The sequence below is a fragment of the Grus americana genome, chromosome 23 (genome assembly GCF_028858705.1).
Source record: "Grus americana isolate bGruAme1 chromosome 23, bGruAme1.mat, whole genome shotgun sequence".
In the NCBI taxonomy this organism is placed as follows: Eukaryota; Metazoa; Chordata; class Aves; order Gruiformes; family Gruidae; genus Grus; species Grus americana.
In genome coordinates, this window is record NC_072874.1 from 4,089,983 (window position 1) to 4,114,432 (window position 24,450).

The 24,450-nt window shown below is 52.1% G+C and overlaps 2 protein-coding genes across 3 annotated transcripts; one reads left to right on the plus strand and one right to left on the minus strand.

Moving 5' to 3' along the window:
- Positions 1-1,828: 1,828 nt before the first annotated feature.
- On the plus strand, positions 1,829-10,369 carry KDF1 (keratinocyte differentiation factor 1). Its single transcript, XM_054802741.1, has 5 exons — positions 1,829-1,869; positions 3,137-3,306; positions 5,408-6,521; positions 7,451-7,525; positions 8,184-10,369. The coding sequence occupies exons 3-5, from the start codon at positions 5,426-5,428 to the stop codon at positions 8,264-8,266; spliced, it is 1,254 nt and encodes a 417-aa protein (XP_054658716.1). The 5' UTR covers positions 1,829-1,869; positions 3,137-3,306; positions 5,408-5,425; the 3' UTR covers positions 8,267-10,369.
- Positions 10,370-14,993: 4,624 nt separating this feature from the next.
- On the minus strand, positions 14,994-24,319 carry NUDC (nuclear distribution C, dynein complex regulator). Of its 2 annotated transcripts, XM_054802688.1 has the most exons (9): positions 24,152-24,318; positions 22,790-22,867; positions 20,374-20,574; positions 19,821-19,904; positions 19,411-19,524; positions 18,780-18,974; positions 18,082-18,165; positions 17,639-17,757; positions 14,994-15,921 (listed from the first exon to the last, which is right to left on the minus strand). In XM_054802688.1, exons 1-9 carry the CDS (start codon positions 24,245-24,247, stop codon positions 15,870-15,872), a joined length of 1,023 nt encoding a protein of 340 aa, XP_054658663.1. In that variant the 5' UTR covers positions 24,248-24,318; the 3' UTR covers positions 14,994-15,869. The 2 variants fall into 2 exon arrangements, with proteins under 2 accessions (XP_054658663.1, XP_054658662.1); XM_054802687.1 differs by lacking the exon at positions 14,994-15,921 and having other exon boundaries at positions 17,566-17,757; positions 24,152-24,319.
- Positions 24,320-24,450: the final 131 nt, after the last annotated feature.

Consider the following 24,450-nt stretch of genomic DNA (forward strand, 5'->3'; position numbering starts at 1 on the left):
CTCCAGCCTCTTTAAAGCCCTGCGTTGGGATGTCCTCCAGAAAACCAAAACCTTATTACAGTCAGTAAATAATTAATGTTAGTGCCATCTCTCCCAGTTTCTCTGTAGGTTTTTTCCCAGGTGTTGCAGTAACCGGGGCGGGGGGGGAGCCAGGCACTGCTCTCTCATCCTGGCCCAGTTTAAGGGAAGGAATCCTGCATCAGGATTTCAGGTTTAAGTCCCAGGACTCCTGGGTCAACCCAGCTCCCTGCCCCACAATGCTGGACCCAACAACGCTGGCAGCAGCGGTTTGGGACCGGAGCCCTGGCACGCGGTGATGGCTCAGCTGGGAGGTGATGGGGCACGGGGAAAACGCCGGAGCCATGGGGCATTAAACAGCGTGGTGCTGGGCTCGGGGGGCCACACCGTGCTGCTCGGCTCTTCCTGGCAGTGCCAGGCTCGATGAGGCAGCGCCGGGAGAGGTTTCGTGGCCGGGATCTGTGCTCAAGGCACCTGGCAGCAAAGGAGACGACGCATTTCCAAGCAGTGCTTTGAGTTATACACAAATGAGAGCTCGGCCAGGGAAATGACACCGGCTGGAATTAAGTACAGCGTTTCTGTGCCAGAGGCTTAAATAAATAAACGCGGTCTTTGTGCCCTTTAGAGAAGGAATGAGCTTCTTGGCATTGGCACCATCCTTTAAATTGATTTCTCTCTCTCCTTTTTCCTCTCGGGAACTGGCTGGTGCATCTGAGCCGAGTGGCTGCCGCTCCAGCTGCACCCTCAGCGCACGGCTGCCGTTCTGCCGGGCTCCTTCCCTGCCTGCCCTGCTGCCCGCTTTCCCTCCTGGTTTCCTTCCTTTCCTCCAAACCTTCAGGGAAGGGTCCAACCCCTCAAGAGTGAATCACCAGCCCTTTGCAGAGAACCACAGAGTCACCGAGCGGCAGCAGACGGGACGGGCTGAGCCCGGCAGCCCTGGTGCCCGGGGAGCGCTGGGCATCCCTGCAGCATGCGTTCCCCCCCGTGTCACCACTGTCCCCAGGGGAAATTGGGCAGAAACAGCTGCTCCCAGCAGGAGAAGGGATGGACGATGGTGTTGCTTTGCAGGGTGCTGAGCAGAGAGGGTGAAATCACCCCCCACAAAGGGTGTAGGTTCCTCCAGGGCTGCGGCCAGGCGGCAGGGCAGGACTGGGTGGCAGGAGGGGTGGCCAAAGGCTTTGGGGGTGTTGAAGCACTTGGGCCAGGTATGGCCTGGCTGGAGGTTCATCGTGGGGTGGATGGGCTCCCAGCTCAGGCGTGAGGCACCCAAAACCACAGGCAGCACCCAGGGAGATGAGCGCCCAGTGCAGGTGACATTCGGTGGCCTGAATCCACAGGGATGGGGATCCTTGGGGACAAGGATCCTGGGAGATGGGGATTGTTTGGGGCAGGGATCCTCAGCGACAGGGAACCTCAGGGACGGGGATCCTTAGGAACGGGGATCCTTGAGGACAGGGATCCTTTGGGGCAGGATCCTCAGGGATGGGGGTTCTTTGGGATGGGATCCTTAGGCATGAGGATCCATTGGGATAGGGATCCTTCAGTGACAGGGATCCTTGGGGATGAGGACCCTTGGAGACGGAGACAGTTTGGGACACAGACCCTTGGGGATGAGGATCCTCAGGCAGAGGGATCCGTGGGGACGGGGATCCGTGGGGACGGGGGTCCGTGGGGACGGGGATCCGTGGGGACGGGGATCTGTGGGGACGGGGATCCCGGGGCTGGGCAGCGCGGGCCGGAGCAGCTTCGCCCGCCGCACTCTGCTGTCCCTCGCGGCGGCCCGTCGGGCCGGGTCACGTGGTTCACCTGGCCCAGGTGAGGCGGGGCCGGACGCCGTTCCCTGGCTCGCAGGTAACGCCGGGGCGGGGGGGCCGCGACGCCGCCGTGGGGGGACCCAGGCCCCGGCCTCAGCCCCGGCCTCAGCTCCGGACCCGGCCCGCCGGCAGCGCCCACCGCCGCTCGGTGCTTCCCCTGGCGGGTCCGCCTGTCCCGGGCCTGGGGGCAGCAGCAGGCCGCGACCGGGAGGGAGGGAGGGAGGGAGGGGCGGGCGCTGCCCCCCCTACACCGGGGCTCCCCACGATCCCCCCCGAGACCGGCGTGCCCCGGGCGCTGTCCCGCCGCTAAGACCGGCTTCTCCCTCTCCGTGCGCCCCGGGCCTCCCCCGAGACAGGCGTCCCCAGCCGTGTGTCCCGGCCCCCCACCCAGGGCTGAGGGACAACCCCCCCCCCCCCCGCTCCCCCCGTGCTGCCGCCGTTTCCCCCGCTCTGCCCTCTCCCGCTGCTCTGGGACCTTCCCTGCCCTCGCCCTGGAGGGGCTGGTGGCGGTAGCAGCTCTCCCGGGGGTGTGGGGGGGTCGGGTCTCCCTGGCCCCTGCTGGGGTCGGTTGGGCTTTCGAGGGCTGAAAAGCCAAGGAGGGGCGTAGTGGGAAAGGGGAAAGGCCAGGCCCTGCCAGGCCGGGTCAGCGGCTCTGCTGGAAGCCGGCTGTGCTTTGCCGTCAGCTTCTCTTCTCCTGAAAATTCACCGTCCCAAGGACGCCCGGGGGCCCCGGGTGGGCAGAGGGGCCTCTGCTTGGTGCCCAGGCAGGTCTCCCTCCTTGCAGCGCTTTGTTTGTGAGAAGGAAGGGCCAAATTTTGTTTACCTGCACCGCGGCAGAGTCCTGGTTGTCAGCTGGAACGGGAGGTGTTTTGGGCCAGGGGTATGGGGAAGCGTTTGGTGAGAGGCAGCCCCTTGGCCGGGCTGTTTATACCCCAAGTGGGGAGGGAGAGGATACGGGAGCACAGAGAAGAGTCCGGACCCCTGGTACTCTGGGCCAGGGTCTCTGTTGCTGCCCAGTGCCAGCAGAGCAGTCAGGAGTCTGGGAGCTTTGCAGGGTGGCTTTCAGCTTCTGGCAAGGCTGCTTAGAAAATTTAAAAGCTATTGATGCTTCTGTGTGTTTGGGAGAAGTTGTATCTATGTGTAAATCTTCTATCCTGAATTTAGGTCCTCTGGCCCCTTTTTAAGTTAATGTTTTGACCTCCCTAGCTTTTAACAACAGTGGCAATATGGTTGTTGGCAAACCAATGTGACTTTATTAAGTAGATTCACAATGTAATTTAGCTTTTTTTTAAAAACTTTCAAAGGAAATCCTGTCCTCTGAACAATGAAGATCTTAGACCCCGGCTAACCCTCAGAGGCGCAAACTGTGAATCCATCCTCGCTCTTCTGAAGCAGATGCTGAAGTTCTTTAGAAGGATCTTCTCTATTCACACACGGTGCCTGCTTGAGAACAGAGAAAGCTCCCAACAATCTTGTGAGTACCAGCTCGGATCTGGATTTTAGTCCAAGCTCTTGTTTATGGCTGTGTTAAGCAGCTGGCTGCAGGTTTCAGTTCAGGCCGTTGCTTGTGCCAGAGAAGCTGCAGATTGAGGAGTTGTGTTCTGTACACGTTCCCGGGGAACCCTTCAGACGTGCGATCTTGTGGTCCAGAACCGCTGTGATGGGAAGGGGGCGAGCTCGGTGTTCAGGGCCGGAGGGGTCTCTGTCACAGCCAGGGGGTTTGTGCGATGTCAGGCAAGAGGTTTAATCTCTGTGCCTGCAAGTCTTTCTCTGTAGAGCTGAGATAACGCTCTTCCCTGTGTCAAAGATGCTCTGAAACTTCTGAATATTATATATTGTTATGTAAATTATTATTACTGTGCAATGCATACAGTAGAGCTCTTAATGAGGCCTCAGTATGAAGAGAAACATCCCAGTAAGCAGCTCTGTGCTTAGATCAGCTCAAATGTTTTCAGTTTGTTTTTCAATTTTTAACTGCATTACAAAAATGGTGAAGCTGAGGGGAAAAAAAACCAAAACAACCTCGTTGTTCTGAAGTGAAAGCAATCAAAACTCTGCTGATGCTGAGTCCAGGGAGCTCTGCCTGCTCAGCACTGAAATTGGAGCATCTGGGGCTTTTATATTAAACATATTGTCCAGGAATGTGCAAAGGGAGCTCCTGGGACATGCTCTACTTACAAATTTTTATAAGCTGATGAAGCCAAAATATTCCTGGAAAGCAGCAGTGTGCTCTAACTGCTTGGGGAGGGTTTTCAGTCTGCGCCCGTTTCTTTGTGGGGACAACATTGCTATTTGTTTTTAAAAAAGGGAAAAAGAGGCAATGCTCTTACAAGGTGGGATAGATTTATTTACTCATGCTTGAGGTGTCCTATAGAAAGTATATAGTAGAGCAGCAGGGACAGTCTAAAACCACTTAAGCTATGGCTGGGCTTTCACTGCTTATTAATTAGCCTAATTAGTATTTAAAAGGATCTCTTGGGGGTGAAAGCAGTGTTAGCCAAGAAGCTTAGAAACCGTGGACAATTTAGGGGCCCACCACAGTCTGGGATAAAAGTGGCAGCAATAGAAGTGCAGAGTGACAGCCTTGGCCTGACTTTCCTCACCATTGCCCAACTTTCCTCATAACGGGGAGATTTAATGTGCCGGACTCCGCGCGCTGGATCTGTGGAGCTGAAGGGTGACGTAGTACCGCGTAAAAACAGTTTACTCCTGTGTGCAGACCTGGGGCACCTGCATTACTACAGTGGCAACAAGAAAAACAGTTGAGCAGATAGTCTGCTATAGGATTTCTGTCGCAGGTTTTTGTAAAGGTTTCGTTCCCACGAGGTGTGATTTGAGACCGACTTGTTGACAAGATCTTTTCTTTAAGCCTGATGAAGACATCCGTTTTCCTAGCAAAGTCCTAAAGGTCTTAGCATGACTAGCAAAAATCATCAGTGGTAGTAACGCCGTCATTGCTAAATCCTCTAAATTCGAATAGCATTGAATAATCTGGAGTCTGAATTGGCAGTTTGCATAATGATTGATTGCTCCTCGTCTCATCCTGGGCACAGTGTGTTTTGAAATGGCTAAGCGCTGTCAGGGCCCAGCTTAATCCTAAGGAATGCAAGACAAAGGGGAAGTTGTTTAAAAGAAGATACTTTCCCTTTGGAGCCTGTCAGCTGGCTCCACCTACGGCTGCGCTGCTCATTTATTGCTCTGGAGCAAGGGCTCTGGAGCCTGACTCGTCCTCCAGCTGCGTAGAGGAAACCTATTCTGAAGGTTACAGGGATTTTGATGTCTAAAAATAGTCCTTTTAAAACTTATCTCTTCTGATTCGAGCGTCTACCGAAAGGAAGCAGCAAAGCTAGAGTAGTCGGGGAGCCCTGAAATGCAGGCTGGGTTCCCTCTCTGTGCGACGAGTGAGAACAGCGTAAGTCCTAGTGTAAAATATCCCTGTAAATAACTGAAATGTTCAATTTGAGCTGAGGAATCACTGAATTTGAATGTTAGGTCCTCCTCTGTTGATCAACAACTTGCTGAGGTGAGACTGATGACGAATGCTTTGTTTGACTTGAGACCTTCTTGTTCTCCAGGTGCCTGAGCGGTGAGCCATGCTGGGCCAGAAAACAGGACTCCCCCATGACCTGAACAGCCACCGCCAGCCCAACCAGTCCTACCAGGAGGCTGTGCCCCTGCGGACCAGACCATCCAAGGAGACGGATGTCAGTCTGGAGGTGTTCAGCGGCTCCACGCCTGAAATCAAACAGAGCCGCACCAGAGCCCAGCAGATGCGGGATAGGAAAAGTCGCAAAGCTGACCTCAAAGACTCTAACAGGAGAGAGGCAGAAACAATTACCTTTATTTCTGGTACAGCAGAGGCTCCCCCAAACCAGAGCTTCTGCTGTTCCTCTCTGTCTCAGGCCTGGAACACATACAAGGCTGTCTTCTGTTGTATAGTGACCTGTGGGGGCTGCTTTCAGGACTGCAGTGTCTGTATCTCCTATCCTGGGCCCACCGAGACCTCCACCGATGACGGAAAGAATGGTGATTATAACGGGCGACTGCCAAACAGCCCTGCCAACGTCTCTCCCGCTGAGAAGAATGGGAATCAGATCAAAAAGTCCAGCATGGGCAGCAGTTTCAGCTACCCAGATGTGAAACTGAAGGGCATTCCTGTCTATCAAAACCGGAGTGCCAGCCACCACCTGGAATCGGATTCGTGCTGCAAAGAGCTGCTGTCAGAGAAGCCCTTCAGGAACAGCATAGAAAAGCCACCACTCCCCAGCAGCCACCGGAGTTCGGAGGAGTATTACTCCTTCCACGAGTCTGACCTGGACATCAGCGAGCTGAACGGCTCCATGTCCAGCAGGGAGATCGACGTCCTGATCTTCAAGAAACTGACGGAGCTCTTCAGCGTCCACCAGATCGACGAGTTGGCCAAGTGCACGTCAGACACTGTCTTCCTGGAGAAGACCAACAAGATCTCGGACCTTATCAATAGCATAACTCAGGACTACAACCTGGATGAGCAGGATGCTGAATGCAGGCTGGTCCGAGGCATCATACGCATCAGCACCCGGAAAAGCAGGGTCCGGCCCCATATTTCTATCCCAGCCAGCCAGAGCCACGAGGAGAAGTCCAGCAGAGGCAACGCGCCAGACAGCGGTAATGAAACAATGCTAGAGTCCATGGTCATCAGCCAAGACGGTATGTGCGGGTTCCTTGCTGTTACCGCTTCAATAAGAGAGGGTTATTTCATCAGCGTGATGGAGCAGGGTTGAAAGCTGATGTCTGCCTTCAGGCTGGGCTTACTTTCCTGGGATGTGTGAATGGAGGTCCTTGCGTTTCACTGGAGACCTCTGCTGCTCTCCAATCACTGCGTTGTGGCTTCTTGATAGTATCTTTTGCTGTCAGTGAAGTTTGTGCTGAGTAATATAAGGGCTTATTCTGCTGCTATTGCAATGATTCTGGCTTTCCTCCGCACCTCTAAGCTAGGCAGAAAGACTGTGAGTCAAACTTAACTGGTATGACCAGATGAGCTGGCTTGTGCCAGAGGATGTCCAGTTACTAAGCTGGCGCTCTCCCTCATGTTCTACCAGCGCTCATTGCTAATGCCACCCTTAGACTACCGTGACCAAGCTGAGACCTCCTCCATGCAGTGGGGTGAGGAGCAGCCAGTAAATATCCCTGCAAAGAGGAGGGAAGGGCTGTTGCCACAGCGTGAAAGCCTCACGGCTCTTCTGGGGATGCTCTCCTTGTCTGGAGCAGCCTGAAGTGAGTGACCTCCAGAACAGGTTCTAAGAGAGCTTCTTGTAGAAAGACCTTGAAAAGCTGAATATGGGGGGCAAAGGAGACCTCTAGAAGTAACGGAGGAAACAGGAGGAAACCGTGTGGCTGTTGCGTTTTCCTAGCTTAGCAGTAAGGCTGCTGTTGCTTCCTGGTACTTAAGGACTATAAAGCTCAGATTACCAAGACAATGGTGGAAGCAATCTGAAGAATCAGACTCTACCTCTCCTGTTACCTGAGGGTGGTGCCTTCTGAAGGAGAGCCCTCTCCCTTCCCTGACAGGGATCTTTACTCTTGAGTCATAGCTGCCCATCCTTTCTCGTCTCAGGCCCTCTTGGTTTTCATTCCAGATTTGGCCGTGCAAATATCAGAAGAAACACCAGCAGACGTGATAGCCAGGAATATGAGGCGGCATAGCAGCGCAGGTAACGTACCTGGCTGGGGGTCTTAGCTGCAAAAGCATCACAGGAGTGAGGGGAGTGTCCTGAACTTCCCATGTTATGTACGCCTTCAGTTTTCACCATCTGCAAAGGGCCGAGCTGACACCAGCCTCTTAGGTTACCATAAGGAGTATAGTTCTCTTGAGCTTTGGGAGCGAAGGAGGCTTGGAAGGCTGGGGAAAGGGAATGAAACGTGAGTCTGGAGTGCTGTCTGTCTGTGCATGGTACTTAGCCCAAGAACTTTCAGTTTCCTGGTATCCTGACAAAGTTTGGGGCTGTATTTGGGGTGTGACCAGCGGAGGTCACAGCTGGGTTATACTGGGAACAAAAGGAACTGTGCAAAAGGGAAGCAGGGGAGCGTGATGGGCTGTCCCCTGAGCTCGGATCCTGGTGGCATGCATGCTCCACTCCAAAGAGCAGCCCAGGGCTAAAAGACAAGTTTTCTCCTGTGTAATAACAGATCTCTCCTTGAAGATGGCTACAATACAGGCAGGGTTGTTCCCAGCCCGTGGGCTTTGTGTGGCTTTCTCCTCCCTCATGATACACAACGCCTTTTGTGGCGGTTGCTTGCCTAACTGCCAGGCGCTCAGCTGCTGTAGTTCACATTGTCTAATGTCACCATGTCTTCTCTTTCCTCTCCAAGGCTCTCCAACAAGCAGAAATTCTTCTTTCCAAGACACAGAGACTGACTCATCCGGGGCACCTCTGCTTCAGGTGTACTGTTAAGGAAAAGGACCTGAGCAGCAGGCAGGCGTCTTGAGGCTTTGCTGCAATCAGATTTCTCCTCTTTCAATACAGAGTGTGCTATGCCACCTTTTTTTTTTTTTTCCCCCCCAGTCTACCCTGATCCTATGTTGAAGCCAAATTTGTCCTGGCTGTCTGAATTTCACTGGATTTTTTTTTTTTTTTTTTTTGGACAATGTAAAACATCAAGGAAGTGAACTGTGGAGCTAGTGAACTTGGGAGGTGGAATGTGTGCCCAGGGAGGAGAAGATGGACAAGGAAGTATCAGATGACCTGTGCTTCTGTGATTTCCATACTTCACATTTAGCTTCAACAACCTCAGCGGCCCAGCCCTTTCCCTGCTTTGAGGATCTGTCATACAGTTCTTGCTTTCTGGCATTGCAGAAGTTAACTTGGGTAGGGAATAACCGGAAGGTGGCTCTGTTTGCGATGATGCTGAGGTGAAGGCCAAGCACCTGCTCTCTAGGGACCCAGATCTCTATTTAAAGTGGCTGGGTTGGTCCCAAAAACATTAAGTCTGTGGTATTTGTTCTTCCTGTTGCCCCTTAGTGGTGTCATCTCCCGCTGCCTTGTGAGGAGAAGGTTCAGGTAACGTGGTTCGTTTAATCTTTGGCCTTGTGGCTCGTCTCCCGAGATAGTGCCAGTTCCCGGGGGTGGGATGCCTGGGCAGCTGCCCCACTCTCACCTCCCGAGCGGACTGCGGGGATCAGTTTTGCAGTCACCGCTGGTCTGCGGGCGTGAGGTGTTGCCAGTTGCACACGTTGACCTGAGACTTGCGTGCCAGTCGGCTCTTCCTCGCTTATTTGCCAAGCCTTCTGCATTTCCCTGTCATGCTGACTGCCGGGCAAGCCTTGAACTCAGATTATGGCAGGTGAGGGAAGTAGTCTGTTCATTTTTAGGTTTTTGTAATTAGGAATCAGGCTGTTTGACTGTTCTGCTAGAAACTCCCTTAAAAGCAGCTTGCTTTGAAAGGAAAGCTTCCCGAGAGCATTTGTGAGGAATTTCTCGGTCCTGCCTTTCCCCTGCGGGCACTCCATGCCTTCTCCTTCCCTTTGCCCCTCTCCAACAGCTGGTGGGAAGCAGGAGATGTGGAATTGCTACCCTGAGGGCACGGTGCCAGGCGACCTTGAGGGCTGCAGCATTGCAGCAGGAGGAAGCTCTATCTTACCGGCGTTGCCACTTGGTTGTTTATCAGAAAGTAAACACGTGAAGCCATGGGACTTGTTTATACATTTGAGTGCCCTTGGACGTGAATAGAAAAGGCTTAGTTGAATTTACCAGCCATAGAATAAACACACCCACTGTTTTTTGGGGAGAGGGAAACCAAAATAGGCCCTGTGCTTTGGTGTGGACCATGTTTTTGTGCCTTAATTCAACTGAAATGTGCCTTAATTGAACTGAAATGTGCCTTTATGTCATAGCCTGCGATTACTCTTCAGAAGTTGGGTAGAGGGGAGAAAGGGTTTAATTCCTCACATGAGGAGTCAGGCTTTTTTAACCAGCCAAAGCCCTTTAAAATGTACAGTTGAAGTCCCTGTGAGAGCCTGGTTTTGTCAACTGCTTGCGTTTCAGAGCATGCTTTCATAAATCACGGACATTACTGAGACCACACCTTGAGATGCTGATGGAGAGAGATTTTGAAAATAAAGGGGAAGAGACTGAGACTTGGATTTGGCTTCCCCTCCCTGCTTTGTTTTTAAAACTGTCGGTTTGTGAAAAAACCCGTTTATGCAAGGAAAAGACTTGAAGCAAGGCCAGCCCGGGACTCCTGGAGGAGCTGCGTTTGGTCACCCCCTCCCGAATTCCGCGCGTACTGATGGACCCGTTTGGCTTCCTGCTTCTGAATGGATTTGTACATACGTATTTGAACAAGTTTACTTAAACCTGTGCACTGAGGCATCGGCATGGGTCACACTGACACGTAGCTCTGGTCTGTGCGCTGGAGCTTTGGAGGCGAGGGGCGAGGATGGACTTGTAAAGAGCTGCCGATCGCTATTACAGATGCAATAGCACATTTTTAATGTTTAGTCTGTGTACAAAGAGTGAATGTGTATGGATTAAGCTTGGGGGGAAAAAAAACCCCAAAAGAACTCATCCCCCCCCCCAACTCCCTAAAAGGAAGACTGTCAACTCGATGGTCTCTGAAGCTGGTGCACCTGTGGTGTCTTACGGGATTCTTTTGCACTCCTTGGCCTGAAACGTCTCGGTCTTTTTTTATAAAGCTAAAGATGTGCTCTCTACCTGCGCTGTGTCTTTTACGTTCCTGTTTGCATCAGTTTGGGGAGAGCATCTCTCAGCGGAGGGAGCCTGGGACAGGCGGGGGGGGTTGTGCCAGGGGTTGCTGATCCCTGCTTTTATCCCAAAGATATTTTCGTCCATTTGGCAGTGCTTGTCTGTGCCTGGGGGGGTGGGGGGGATTGTTCAGAGAGCTGAATGCCGGGATGGTGCACGGGACACCGGGAAGCGGGGCGCAAATAAAGGAGCCTCTGGAGAAGTGGCTGTTTGTGTGCAGGGAAACCTGGACCTTCCCTGAGGGGAGATGCTGGAACTGAGGTCTGGAAAAACTGAGCCTGGAGGGGGGGGAAGTTCCAGCTCATTCCCTGTGGTGTAGACAGTTGTTGCCAGACAATGCAGGAATCGCTCTGCAGCAGCTGCTGTCCCTGATGGCGGGGCAGGACCTGCTCAGGGAGGGAGCTGGCTCAGGCTCTGACCCTGTGACTTGAAGGACCAGTTTTGCACTTTCTAATTTTGCTACCAGAACTGGGCAGATGATAACCTGCAGAGCTCCATTCCCTGCCGCCGGCCTTCCCTTGCCCTCCCTGGGCAGAGGGTGCAAGGGAGGTGGTCATGGGTGGGGGTTTTTTTCCCCTGGTGTACAGGACCAACTCTCCCGGCACCCATGAGAGGATGGATGGTGTGAAGGATTTGCACTAACCCCTCATTTTTACTTTTTTTTTTTTTTCCCCCCTCAAGTTTGGTCTGTGAAGAACTCGTGATTCTTGTCTAGTCCATGCAGTTGGGCAGCAGACTGAGCCCAAACTTGAGTCCTGTGCACGGTCCCCTGCCTGTTCTGTCCCGATTTTGTTAAAGACCAAGTTCAACCTGGCCGGTCACCCTTCGGCAGCAGGCAGAGTCCTGCAGTGTGCGAGAGAGGTGTTTCCTGGAAGGATTTTAAAGCTGTGAACAGGTAAATGCTGCCTTCTCTTGGCTGGGAAGGGTCTCCAGAGATGGTTTTGTGGCTGGAGACCTCGAACCAGCTGGTTGGGGCCGCAGGGAAATGGAGCAAAGGCTGCTGGCAGCAGCTTGCTGGCCAACCTCCAGCACCCTGTGCTGCGATGTGGCTGTGTCGCTTGTCTCTGCTGTCCCCGCCTGCTCCTAAGCTGCCCTGCTAGTTCCTCCTGCAAGCCTGGGCCACGTTTTTCTGCCCTCTGCCTACCCTTCCTCTCTATGTTTCTTATCCTGGAAGAGGTTGGTCTTCCCTCAGCGCTCATTCAAGCAGCTGGAGTGACTGAGTTGCTGTAACACACAGAATCGCTTCTGCTTCTCTTGGGCATGTTGAATCCCCAGGGAAAGATTGTTCCTGGTCTGATCTCTGCTTCCCAACTAACTGGCTGCTTCAAAACTGCTGCTGCAAGATCACTGCCATTTCTGGAAAGATTTGAAAACTTTGCATTTAAAATTATGATGCCATAGTTGATCTGTCTCTGCTGTCAGTCCTGTGTTCAGCATCTCAGCTTTTGCATTTGCTGCATGGATCGTGGGTTTCCTTGCTCACAACTGCATGTGGAATGAATCCACAGGTGTTTGGGTTGGTTTTTTTTTTTTGGTCCACTGAAGGTCGTGTTTGCTGTTGATGAAGCTGTCTTGGCTGCTGCTGCAGTGGTTTTTTTTGCTCTGAGCTTTAGCATTGAGTGTTCTGACGAGTGATCTGGCAGAAAAACTTGGTTGCCCAAGTGGAGAGGTTACAAACACAAGAGCCCTTTACCCGGTCGTGTGCATGTAAACATGCTCTTTTCATGCAGGTACTTCCTTTTGGGAGCCTGACTCAGTGCTTCTCCTGAAGACATTGATTTTTATTAGGCTTGGATTTTGCCAGGCGACTCCTGAGAGCCTCACGCTGTGCGTGGCTCCTCACCATGCTGCAGAAGTGCTGCTCTTTAGTACAGTGACTTTGGTAGGATCTGCTGTACGGCACAGCCCACGCCACCCCGCTGCCGGTGGTTCCTTGGGAAGCTCAGTGACTCTGCTGGGAACGGATGCGTGAGGCTTTGAGCGTTAAAGAAATTCATCTTTCCCATCCGCACCCTGAACTACTGACTGATTTATATTTCAGTGTGGCTTAGAAGTTAGAAAGCGGATGGATTAACCCTAATTCTTTGACAGCCTGGTCCTTAGCAGTAATAGAGGAGCTGTGGCTTCTCCTCAAAGCATGCAGTAAATACCTAGCGCCTCAGTTTCCCTCTTTGGGGTTTTGCCGTTTCGTTGCTCTTTCCAAAGCAGCCCGGGCCGTTTCCCAAACGGTCTGAGCTGCACTATTCATTAATAAAAGCTAAGCCAAGAGCTGCTGTTAGAGAAAAAAAGACGGGGAAACCTTTCCTATATGGAAAGCCCTCTGCAGAGCCTGTATAGCCTCAAGGTTTTGTTTTTAAAGGCCGTGAGAAGGGGCCCAGCAGCGAGGGAGCTGCGGCCAGGCGGGTGGAGGAGCTCTGGGCTGTGCTGGCGGCCGTGGCTCCGGCGGGTGGCAGCACCGAAACGGCTTCTCGAGGTGACTCGACACTGGCGTGGAAAGGCAAAGGGCCCTTCGTGGCCTGTCACCCTCCACCACGGCCCTCCCTGTCTGCTGGGAGTTGAGACATGGATGTATTTGTGGGGTTGGGTTCCTTACGTCCCTCGGGGTGCTCAGCGTTTCCCTGCCGTGGTCACAAGGATGAGGCCACGGGCCGTGGTCTCTGGTAACTCAGACTGAGGGGGGGCTTTGCATTCTTTGAGCCGCTTCTGCAGCTGGTTGCACCAGAGCTGTCCTGCCCCTCAGACATGGTTTATTCCTGGGGGTGGCGGGGGGGGGAGCTGCCTTTCGGAAGCAAAAGGGTGCTTTGGATTCTCCTTGGCCCCGGGGAAAGTCAGTGGCAGCTGGGTGTTTGCAGAGGACAAGGCCATCAGGAGAAACACCTTCTGTTCCGCTGGCTGGAAGGGTTGAAGTCCAGGGGTAGCACTGGGATCAACTGCCGTTCACAAACACAGCCCCGGGCATTCACCCGCCACAGGGTTCAGAGCTGCAGTTACAGCCCCATTCTCCCAGGACCATTTACCTTTTCCCTTCACTTGCCTGAAAAGCAAAATGACACTCCTTTACCCCAAACTCAGCTGGAAAAACTCAGGAATTTCACAGTTGTGCCTCCAGCTCACACAAGCCACAACTCCGCAGGGGCCGTGGCCAGGAACAGCCCCAAGATTTCAGTTTTGGTAGCACTGAGGGGGCTCTGCACTGAAAACAGGCACCACAATGCCGAGTAAGAGCAACCCACTGACTCCACAGCTGCCAGATCCAGGCAGCTGCCAGCGATCAGATAAGGTCAGACTTGAGGTTTCTGGTGTCGGTTACAGAGCTGAGGGGGTAACGGGGAAATAATGAAGCTACAGGTTGGGCTTGGAGTGGTGCCGTGAATCACGCACGGTCTCGTTTGCTGCCCCGGTGCCCTCTTGCACTTGCTCCTTAGGAGGGGCTGGCTGCCGGCTGCGGATCCCGCTGCAGGTGCAGAGCCCGGCTGTCTCCCCCGATGTCCGGCAACTCCAAGGAGCAGGAGCAGCAGCAGCGCTGATCCACAGCTGAGAACTGGGTGAAACTTGTCACACACACCGCCCCCCCAACAGCAGCTCAGCCCTCCTAGCTCACTTGCCCCACGGTTGAGCTGGCAGGTATGCTCACTCCAGGGCTAAGCACCTTCAAATCCAGCACAGTCTGGTTCCTACAGCAACGGGAGACCCCACAGGGCCAAAGCACAGACAGGCAAACTGTAAGATAAATGGGAGGAGGCAGCTGCCCCAACCTGGGTCCTTGCTCACCCACAAAGTCACTTCTGAACTGAGTGGGTGCTGTTTTTTGACCCCAAGAGCCTATAAATCTGGGAAACTAAACGCAAACGATGTCCTACTATTAAAAAAAAAAAATAAAACCAAACGGGCCAGGTGCAATGCCAGGCCGGACTTTGCCCAAGGAGGTTTTTCAGCCGTTTGTGCCCACTCCCTCTGGTAGGAGGTAGAAATGTTTCAGGGAGGCAGAGGCAAGAACGGCAGGAGCAGGGATCTGGGGGAGCCTGCGAAGGACTGACAGGAGCCCGGGCTTTCGTGACACTTTCCTCGTTAGCTCATCATAAAGCCGACCCAGGGCAAGGGTGGCTTCCTGAGTGCAGTCACGCGCTGCTACGTGGAGAGCGGAGCCTGGAGCAACGAGCCTTGGTCATCCTCGAGTGTTTAAGCTGGGCACGGAGTTTGTCAGCACTCCTGAGTGAGGCACACAGCTCCAACCGCCTCTCCTTCGCCAGGGAGCCAACCTCAGAGCCCCAGAGGTATTTACAGGGGCTGCAGAGAGCACAACCCCCCAGCACCCTCATTTAGAGGCACTGCCCCCCCCCCCCCAGCTCACATCCCAGCCTGCACAGGCAGCTTGGATCCCTTCTGCAGGAGAAATCACACGCTCTACCTGGAGATAAGCCACGGGGTTTTTTATGTTGCACTGCAGTTTTAACAAAGATATGAACATGCAGAGTAACGCCACTTGTCAGCGGGAGCTCAGAAGAGAACACAGCGATGCCTGTCAGCAGGGAGAGCCCCTCTTGGAAAAGAGGCAGGAGACGCTCCCAGCAAGAACAGCACCCCCAAAGACCCCTCCCACATCCTCTCCCTTGCCCACAACCAGACTCTCCAGCCTTCCCTTGCCATAGGAGAGCAGGACAACCTCTCCAGCCATGGTGGCAGGCCTCCCTCAAACTCTGCGGGGCTCAGGCTGTTCCGCTTCTGGCAAGAAGAGAAGCAGCGGCAAGGAGGAGCAGAGTCTGTCTCTACTGTAATAGCTGGTTTTTTTAGACTGGTGTTTTCCCTTCCCAAAGGGGCAGAAGGAGAATTATTTTACAAAATAAACTGGCCCTTGTTTTCACAGGAGAGCAGGAAAGCTGAGGGGGAGGGAGTAAAACTCAGGAGTACCTGCTGCCAAACCGAAATGGCAAAGAGTGGATTAGTGGCTCTGAAAAGCCAGGAGATGAAGCTAAGTGATACAATAAGGATATATCCCAAAACCTCTCAAGCCTGGCTGTTGTAGCCCTAACACCCTTTCTGCTCTCACCCTCCTAATTGCCATTTGGGAAGTGTCGCAGATGACTCCGACCGGAGCTGCTGCAGGTCGCTGCTGTGGCCTTGCCATCTGCTCAACACAAGACAACTGAGGACGACTTCATGGAGCTGCCTCCACAGCAAGCTCGGGTGGGGATGCTGGAAGTGTGTACTTGCCCAAGGCAGGGGATATCCTGCAATATGTATCCTGCCCCGTTCGACGGGCTGACTGAAAGAGGCGGGGGGAGAAAGGGAGGGCTCAGTTGAATTTAGCCTTTGAAAAGTCCATTTCTGGATGCTGTTCCATGAACCTGCAAGGAAAATGAAGACAAGAGCTGAGTATGAGTCAGCAGGAGCCGCAGAACAGCTCCGTTTGGGGGGGTAAGGCATCCCTACTTCCTGCACTACCAGATTTGCTTCCTCCCCACGCCCTCCACAGCAGGGTCTGTTTTGCTGAGCTCCTTGGGACACACTCCCCACACTACAAACACTTCTTCCTTGGGTCAGTGGTATCAGCGATCCTACCAGCCACCAGGGTCAGCAAGTCCAGACACACGGGAGTTACTAATTATCAGACACACACCCTTTAGCTGTTACCTCTCGGACAGACACGTAGCAGCTATGACACTGATTGTGGGGGCAGAGGGGAGATTGTGAGGGTAGATTAAGATTTAAGCTCAAACTTGTTAGCTTAAGCATTACTGGGGTCACGAGCAATATCTCCAGTGCTGCGACAGTGAAAACTCATAAAGGACGTGACCAGAGAAATCTGGTTTCAGACTAGGTGGAACCCGATTTCAAGTGTACTGCAATCCCAGCAGATAGGGCTATTTGGACTCAGGTTGCCACATCAGAAAAGTTCTGAGAACAACACGCTGTGCCTATGAGTGATCAGCAGTGATTAGTGTACGCAGAAGCTCCTGGGCTTCCTCCTCTGCCCTGCAGTTCACCAAGGGAGACAACACATAACCATGGGGAGGATTCACACACAAAGCGCAAGTAAGGGCAGGCCTGTCTTCCTCTGTGCTCTCCTCTCCCTGTTTCCCCTGAACCGCCGCCACAGTGCTTCCACTCTCCATTTCCATGGAAACAGGGTGCTGCAAGGAGAGTGTCCTTGTCTAGCAGCCAGGAGGGCTTCACTGGCAGAGATTAGGACCCACCTGGGTGTCACCACGTCTACTTTAGCCTGAACAAAGTCTAAACTTCCTATCCATTCTTTACCAGCCAATCTGCACACAAGCCAAACTTCCAGAGCACTGAACGAGTGACCTTGCCAACGAGACACCCTGTACGTGGACTTCCCAGGAGGAGAGGGCTAACTTCCACTCCACTAACTCAACAGACAGGCACTAAAGAAGTTTGATCTCTGCTCTAAAAGTTCCACCCTACGCTGTACTCGGCACGCTGATCACAGTGAAGCCTCTGCCGCTGCAGATAAGCCAAGGAAAAAAAAGGAGTCAGGCCTGCTACACTAATCCTCTTTCCAATCCTGAAATAAGATGTGGGTTTGCACTTACTGAAGAAGCTGCATGACCCAGAATTGCCTCCACACCTTCCCAAATGGCCTTGGGAGCTCCATGAGCAATTTCCCTGCCAAGGTGTGTTTATGCCAAACAGGGCAATAAAGACATAAAAGTCCTATTGGCCTGGAGACGGCTGTCTGGTGGCAGGTGTGTAGGGAGGGGCCATTATCTGGGCTACTGAGCAGAGGGAGATCAGAAAACAATCAAGACCATGTTAAAGTTCAGCAGAGATGGCACCTCCAGTCCCAAACATGCTTTCTGGACTTGAAATCAGCAGATTAAGACAATTCCAGAGCTAGGCTATTCCAGGAATTTCCCGTTATGCTTTCTACCCCCACAGGCTTTCATAGACACCGGTGGTTGGCCAACAATTCAATGACCGTGTAACTGTAGATGCAAACACAGGTAGGATTGAAGGCTGACCTGTTTTCTGCTCACATATTTGTGTCAAAGAGGAGAGGGGCTTGGGAAAGCAAATACCTGCAAATTAATGAGGTCTACGCACTTTTTCAAAATGTCTTGCTTCTTCTGTTCATCAGACGTGGGGAGGCCCATGGATTTCTGTCGTTGATCGTACATCATTTTCTCCACCATGCTGCGAGTTTCGCTGTCCAGGTCTGACAACTAAAAGCAAGGACTTCCATCAAAATTGGAATAACTCAACTCAACCCATACGTACACCCTGCTTGCAGAGAGCACAAATACATTGAGGTTATGCTGTGCTGTGCGCGGGGGCTGCAGAAATTCTCATACGGATACTAATCTGTAGAATCGGCTTCGTGCATTTGAAGTTTTGGGGGTGCTTATGTTCTATGAGAGCATCATACACAGCAGTACTCCCAGTATTGGTTTTACACTGGTAAAAAACAGACGTAGAAGTTGAATGTGAGCAGAGGGTGAGCACATTTACAAGAAGGCTCCACTCTGTAAAATGGAGGGAGTTCATACCTTTGAGTTCTCTGGATTAATCTTCTTGGTGTTGATTTCTGGGTCTGTGGAGACTAGTTTGTTCCACCATTCCATCTTGTTGATCTGAAGGATGAAGCAGCAAAAATATTTTATTTTTCCTGGACTTGCTCTAGGAATTTTAAGTCTCAGTCACAAGAAAAAGCTGCTGGAATCAAACTTTGACAGTTTTCTACATGCCAGTAAAATCTGAACATGCATAAAGGGTATAACTTTCTTTCCTAAACATTTAGGTAGCCTGAATTTCCACAACCAGGAAATCTGAGAGCATGTTAGATGTCACGTTTGGTGTGACATAACCAGGATTACAAACAAATCCCTTGGAGAGGCCCAGTAGAGACCCTACCAGCAGTAAGGTCTGTTCCTGGATTTTCATGTCACTAACAGATGTCAAACCATGTTCCAATAAGGAACAACTTTAAAATGACTGATTTCCTTCCAGCTTTTCCTGAACTGCTCAGCAATTGACTGGATATCCTGGATTAGCAGGAAGTTGGGCTGAAAACGGGCAAATTGCAATACTCTGTTTCCAATAGCATCACTGACACGGTACCAAGGATAAGCATGGCTCTTATGCTTCAGCTGACAAAGCCCAGGGCCGTCAAAGGTTTTGTCAGACCCTTATTTCACCAGGGAAGAGGCAGACAAGCCTGAATCTTCCCTGATTCATTCTGCTTTACCTTCTCCAGGTGCACAGTGACTGTTTTACCATCTTCAATCAGCCAGGAGCTCTCCTCCACCTTCACTTCATTGAAAAGCTCTCCATCGATGATGGGTGAATGGCCCTTCAGGCCAATTTTGAGGCGCCGTCTCTGGATATCTACCACCACATCCTTCCCCTTCAACCTGAAGTTTACCTTGAAAGGGATGGCCAGCTGGACCAGACAAAGATCAGATTTGAGGAGCTGAGCAGTGAAATCTCTCCTTATCCTCTTGTGCTGCTGTTCTAAGACTTTCTGCCTTGGTTTCAAGGGAGTAAGACAGAGCACGCAGTATTTTCCTTGGGGTACTGAGTGAGCGGGAGGTGAAAGGATGCAAGAGTAAATTTGGCAACAGGGACCATAAATAGGGAATCAGATTTTAATGTCTTGTTAAAACAAGACCAAGGTTTGGCAAAGTTAACTACAGCTTCTGGGAATTGTATTTAGTCACCAAGCTCTCTCCCAGCTATTGAAATGCCACCACTCAGTACAACTAACAACCTTCTGCAGGCCGCCGAGGAACAGGGCATCGGCTCCACCATTCCTACCAGCACTCGCTCTTATTCCCCATCTCAGATTCCTCGGATCCTGCTACTAAGGCAATACTTACATCCAGTTCTGAAAGAGTCTGTGTCCATCTATAATTTGGAAGGTCGGCTCCATTGCCAGAGTTGGGTTTAAGTTTTCCTTTATCCTTCTCATCTTCCTCTTCGTCATCTGTTTCCTAAGGAACCAATTTAAAGCGTAAAGAAGCTTTTCAAGTTTTCGGATATCACTTGTAACAACAGTTCTGGTTTTTGTAAGAATTTCAGGTCAGCTGCACATATTTGATATTCACATAAATTTAGCCCAAAACAAATACGTGTTTCTGTTAAAACACAATTACAAAAAAGGAAAACAAAACACACAAAAAATCCCATTGAAATCTTTGGGAATTAAGTGCGTATTCTCAACGTATTCCCTCACATTCACAGCAGTTCTTATGGTTGCCCAGAAATAAAGTGCCTAGAGGAGCTTTACCTGTTTGTTAGAATCCGAAGATTCACCTTCATCCTCCAAGGGTTTCACTGGGACACTGTTACTCTGTCCTTGCGCCTCTTTTTTCTGTTTACAGAGAGAACAAACACACTCAGACAGCGCTGGCACTTTGTGTAACTTGCTGATCTGACACTAGGTGGCCTCAGCCTCTTCAGCTGAGACTAAAGAACAGGACTCAGAACTGCACCCAAGACTGACGGGGAATTTTCAGCCCTTGGAACAGTGTTAGAAGAAAGCGGTACCGCCAAGGGAAGAATCCCTTGGTCCTCACACCTTGGGGACTGTAGCAGAGGGTGTTGCTACCATCAGAGAGCTTGCTGAAGGCAGGAAAGCTGAGTTACGGGAGAATCCACATGAAAATGCAATAGTTTGGCCTAGGCTCATTTAATTATGAAGCACAGCGGTCTGGTGGTCCAGCCACTGCAAAGGAACAAGCCTTGAGCCATTTTACCCACTCCCTGCTACCCGAGCTACGTGCAGGCCAGCAGAGGAGATGACCTAGGTGGTACCTGCGGGCACCAGCCAGCCCTCTCACCTGGTCAATCTCCAGCTGCAGCCTTTCCGCTTCCTCATCCGTAAGTTCCTTAATCCTCGGCTCGTTTGCTTCTTGCTTTTCTTTAGCAAGTTTGGCAGCTCTCTCTGCCTTTTCACGCCGCTCTGCCTCTTGACGAGCCTTTTTCTCTTTCCGTTCCTTCTGAGCTAGTTTGTTGTGATGGTTGAAGGTATCTGTGATCAGCTGAAAGAGAAGAACACATATCAAAGGGTTTAAAAAAAAAAAAAATCACTTTTTCAAACCCAAATGAAGCCAACTCACTGTCTACTGAGGAGCGCGAGAACATTTGTTAGTCAGATGTTATGACTTTCTATTTTCACTCTAATCTGTTGACTGAAAATCTAGATTAGGAGAAAACTCAAAATATTTAAATGTAGCCCTTCCTACTTCTTCCTTACACAGGGAGCGTATTTCCATGGAGATAACAGAAAAGATTCCCCAGTTACTTTGGCCTTTGTGCAAATCCAGCAGGACGAGCAGATGCCTAACCCAGCCATTTGACAGCTACTCAGTACCTCTAGGACAGCAGGAAGAACGAAGACCCTGGACCCAAGTTTTTGTACCTTTCCCACGACTGGGCTTTTCCCTGGGCACTAGACAGAGATTCAGCATCACGATTTAGAGGAGAAACATTTTAAAATCTCGGTGTTTTCCACTTAGGGGCAAGTTCCTACATAAATCTTTGCTTCACACCTCACTCCAAATTCTCATGTTGTTGTGACTATGAAAAGCAAAATCTCGAGGCCTCCGATGCAAACAGCCGTAGTGCTCAGAGGGAAAGCTGAGTACACAGGCAGAAAGCCAGAGCAATTGCGCCGCGGTCGATAATGCCAGCAGCGCTGTGCAAAGCCGCACGTATGAGAAGTGAAGTCTGCTCCAGAAAACAATATAGTCAGAACCTGTGAAAAGGAATTGGAGTGGAGAAGTTTCTCAGATGGGGGTTGCAGGTACTGGTTTATATATATTCCAGAAACTTCGGGGGGATTCAGCACCTTTCCAGAGTGACTCAAAGCATCCATGCCTTGTAGTTTTGTAACCAAGTACTTCTGCTTTGTTTTAAAGGGGAAAGCAAGATTTATTTACACAATGCGAGTGCAGCGTCTCCTAGGATACAGAATTCAAGGCGTGCATCTCCCAGCCTCTGTTCCTAACTGCACGATGACCCACCACGAGCAAACTATTTACAGTGCCCAAGCTTGTGAGTGCGCACACACTGCACTTCTCTCCGTACCACCACATCCCCCACACCCCCCTCACTCTACACCACCAGGGCTTCTGACACGCCACCCCATAAAAGATGACAACTTTTCCACAGGCTGCAGGACTGTGGAAGAGGCTTCTTTTTTTTTTTTTTTTTTTTTTTGTGGTTACTGTGGTGTCAGGGGCTGTATTGAGCACCTTTTCAGAAGACCATAAAGCATTTTAACAGCTACCACCCAAGGACACAAACACTTTTCCTTTACAGACACGGATTTGCGATGGAATCGCCACCAACAGTAGCCAGGACCTCCAAAAGCACCAAGCAGAGCTCATCTCTGAAATGCTACTCGGGGTTTCGCTCCCTGGGAGCACACAGTCCCCAGGAATTTGGGGAGATTGGCCCTCTGGTCTAAGAAAAACAGCAGTAGGCTTCATCTTTCTTACTCTGAAACCATCCTTTCCCATCCCTTACTATCTGCCTCAGCTTTGTCACTTTAGAGACTACACAGCGTACGTTACACACTGTGTTAGCAATTTAACATCTTCCCTAACACAATGGACACACAGCGACGCCTGCTTTGCTGGTGGGATTCCAGTAGCCCAGGAAGGGGAAGAGCAGCTATACTGGTAAGTACAAACAAGAAACCTTCAGTTCATGTTTGAACGTTCCGGTTCTTACTTCCCTACAGTGAAACAACATAGTTTTTCAGCTCTCGAGCTGGGTGAGGAATACCTGCTGGATGAGATGCTCAGGCTGCCAACGAGGCCACCCGGACCCCCAAATTTGCTCCCCACACTCGCTCCACGCAGGCACCGCAGCCCCAAGACAAAGGTGCAGCCGCATGTGCCCGAAACTTGGACTTTGTGCTTTTTCTGAGATGAACAAACAAGGTAACCTGGGGTTATCAACACCGCGGTGTCTGTCACTTAAGTCAGTGTGTCTGCCAGATTTGCTTTCCAAACAAGCCTTTGGCCAGAGCGTGGAAAAGAACCCAAAAACGCACCGTCGGTACCGTTCGAACAAGCAATCGTGCATGCCTCACGCATGATGGGGGCAGCTCGTTATTACTTTGTTTCAGTGACGTATTTCATCCCCAAGCGCACCGTAACGCTTTGAGTTGTTTGGGCAGCAAAGTCTTAGCATGGCACAGACACAGTAAGTTAGAAGATGCGAAAGCTTGAAGATTTGGGGTTTTACCTTCTCTGCTACTCCATCTTCTCCACCAGTGAAGAAATCTGTTTTACGCCTCAGGAAACTAAAGAATGTGTTCACGAGCTGGCAGAGGAAAGAAGGGGGGGGGGGAAGGGAAGAGAGAAAAAAGCAATTAGACCAGATCACTCCAAACCACCTCGTGTCTCTTGAGCAGCCTTTCCTCTTTGTACTCCCCATCCGTGTCCATGCCGGGACCATACTGAAATCAGTCCTGTGACTGTTTTCCGAGGAAATACCCAGTGGGGTTTGTGGAGATCCAGCTCCTGGCTTCCCAGTTTTCAGAAGAGGCATTTGCGTGGTTTACGCAAAGAAAGGGCAGTTTACACTCAGGTCACATTGGAGGTACCTAGCCGATAACTCACAATGCTCTTTAGATCCATCTGAGGCAGGAATTTGGGTATGTACATATACAAACAGATGCACACGTATGTACACAGGTATACACGTATACCACATTTTGCTTCTTGGCCCACCTAAACCTTCACACTGTGCAAACTCACCCTCCCCTCCGAATTAGCAGTTATGAACCAGCACCCCCAAACATCCCTGGGGATATCCATACTCAGTGGACTTGGCTTATCTTTATTTCCCAATAATTTCACTGTCAGTATTTCAGCCAGAGGATTCACTACAGCACGAGGAGCAGTTATTAGCACTCTTTCCCCAAACTATTCGTGTGGGAGATGTTCCCACACCCTCCAGCCCTCCCTCAGGTCCCACCCGACCCCTATGAGCCCCCAAAAAGTCAGCAGAGCCCCGACCACGAGGAGAGGACCCACGTCCACGGTCAAACACACTTCGTGGTCGAATCTAACCACACCAAGGTCTCAGGGGGCCGCTACCAGGTGGTTGTGGTGGGGAAGCGGGCAGAGGGACTCGATCCTCCCCTGCCCTGCGGTGTTTTGCTTTGCCCTGACCCGGCACGGGCGCTGCCTGCGCACACCGAAACCCCCGGCGGGGCGGCGGCGGCGGGCTGACCGAGCGCAGGGAGCCCGCACGTGGGAAGCCCGGAGGCGGCAGGAGCCCAGGGTTCAAGGCCGCGGTGAGGGCGCAGACCGGAGCTCCTCAGCCCCTCCTTAGCATCACATTAATTAATTAGCGCGTCCTCCGCGCTCCCTGGGGCCGGCGCAGGCCTGGGCCGTTATCACCGCTCTCGGGAGGGGGGACGGACACGTGCCTCCTGGACCACACGTGTACCGCCCGGCGAGGGCCGGGACCCGAGCGGGCCGGGCCGCTCCCACCTCCGCTCGCTCCTCCCGGTCCCGCCTCCCCCTCCTCCCCCTCTCCCGCCGGGAATACGGAAAAGCTTCCGCCGCCTCATCCCGCGCTCAGGCCCGGCGGCGCTACCTCGCGCACGCCGCCCTGGTGCTGCTGGGCCATAGCGAGGAGCATGCCGTCGAAGCGGTCCTCCTGCTCCGCCGCCTCCTCCGCGCTCAGCCCCATCCTGCCCGCCGCCACCGCCGCACCGGCCGCCTCAACCCCTCACGCCGGCGCCCGGAACCGGAAACAACGTGAGCGGAAGCACGCGCTCCCCTCCCCGACCCACCAATCCCAGCGCCCGTCCGCGCATGCTCTCTTTGCGGATTGGCCGCGGCCAATCCAGCGGAGGGAGGCGGGACGCGAGGCGCGCGGCTCGGTTGCTATAG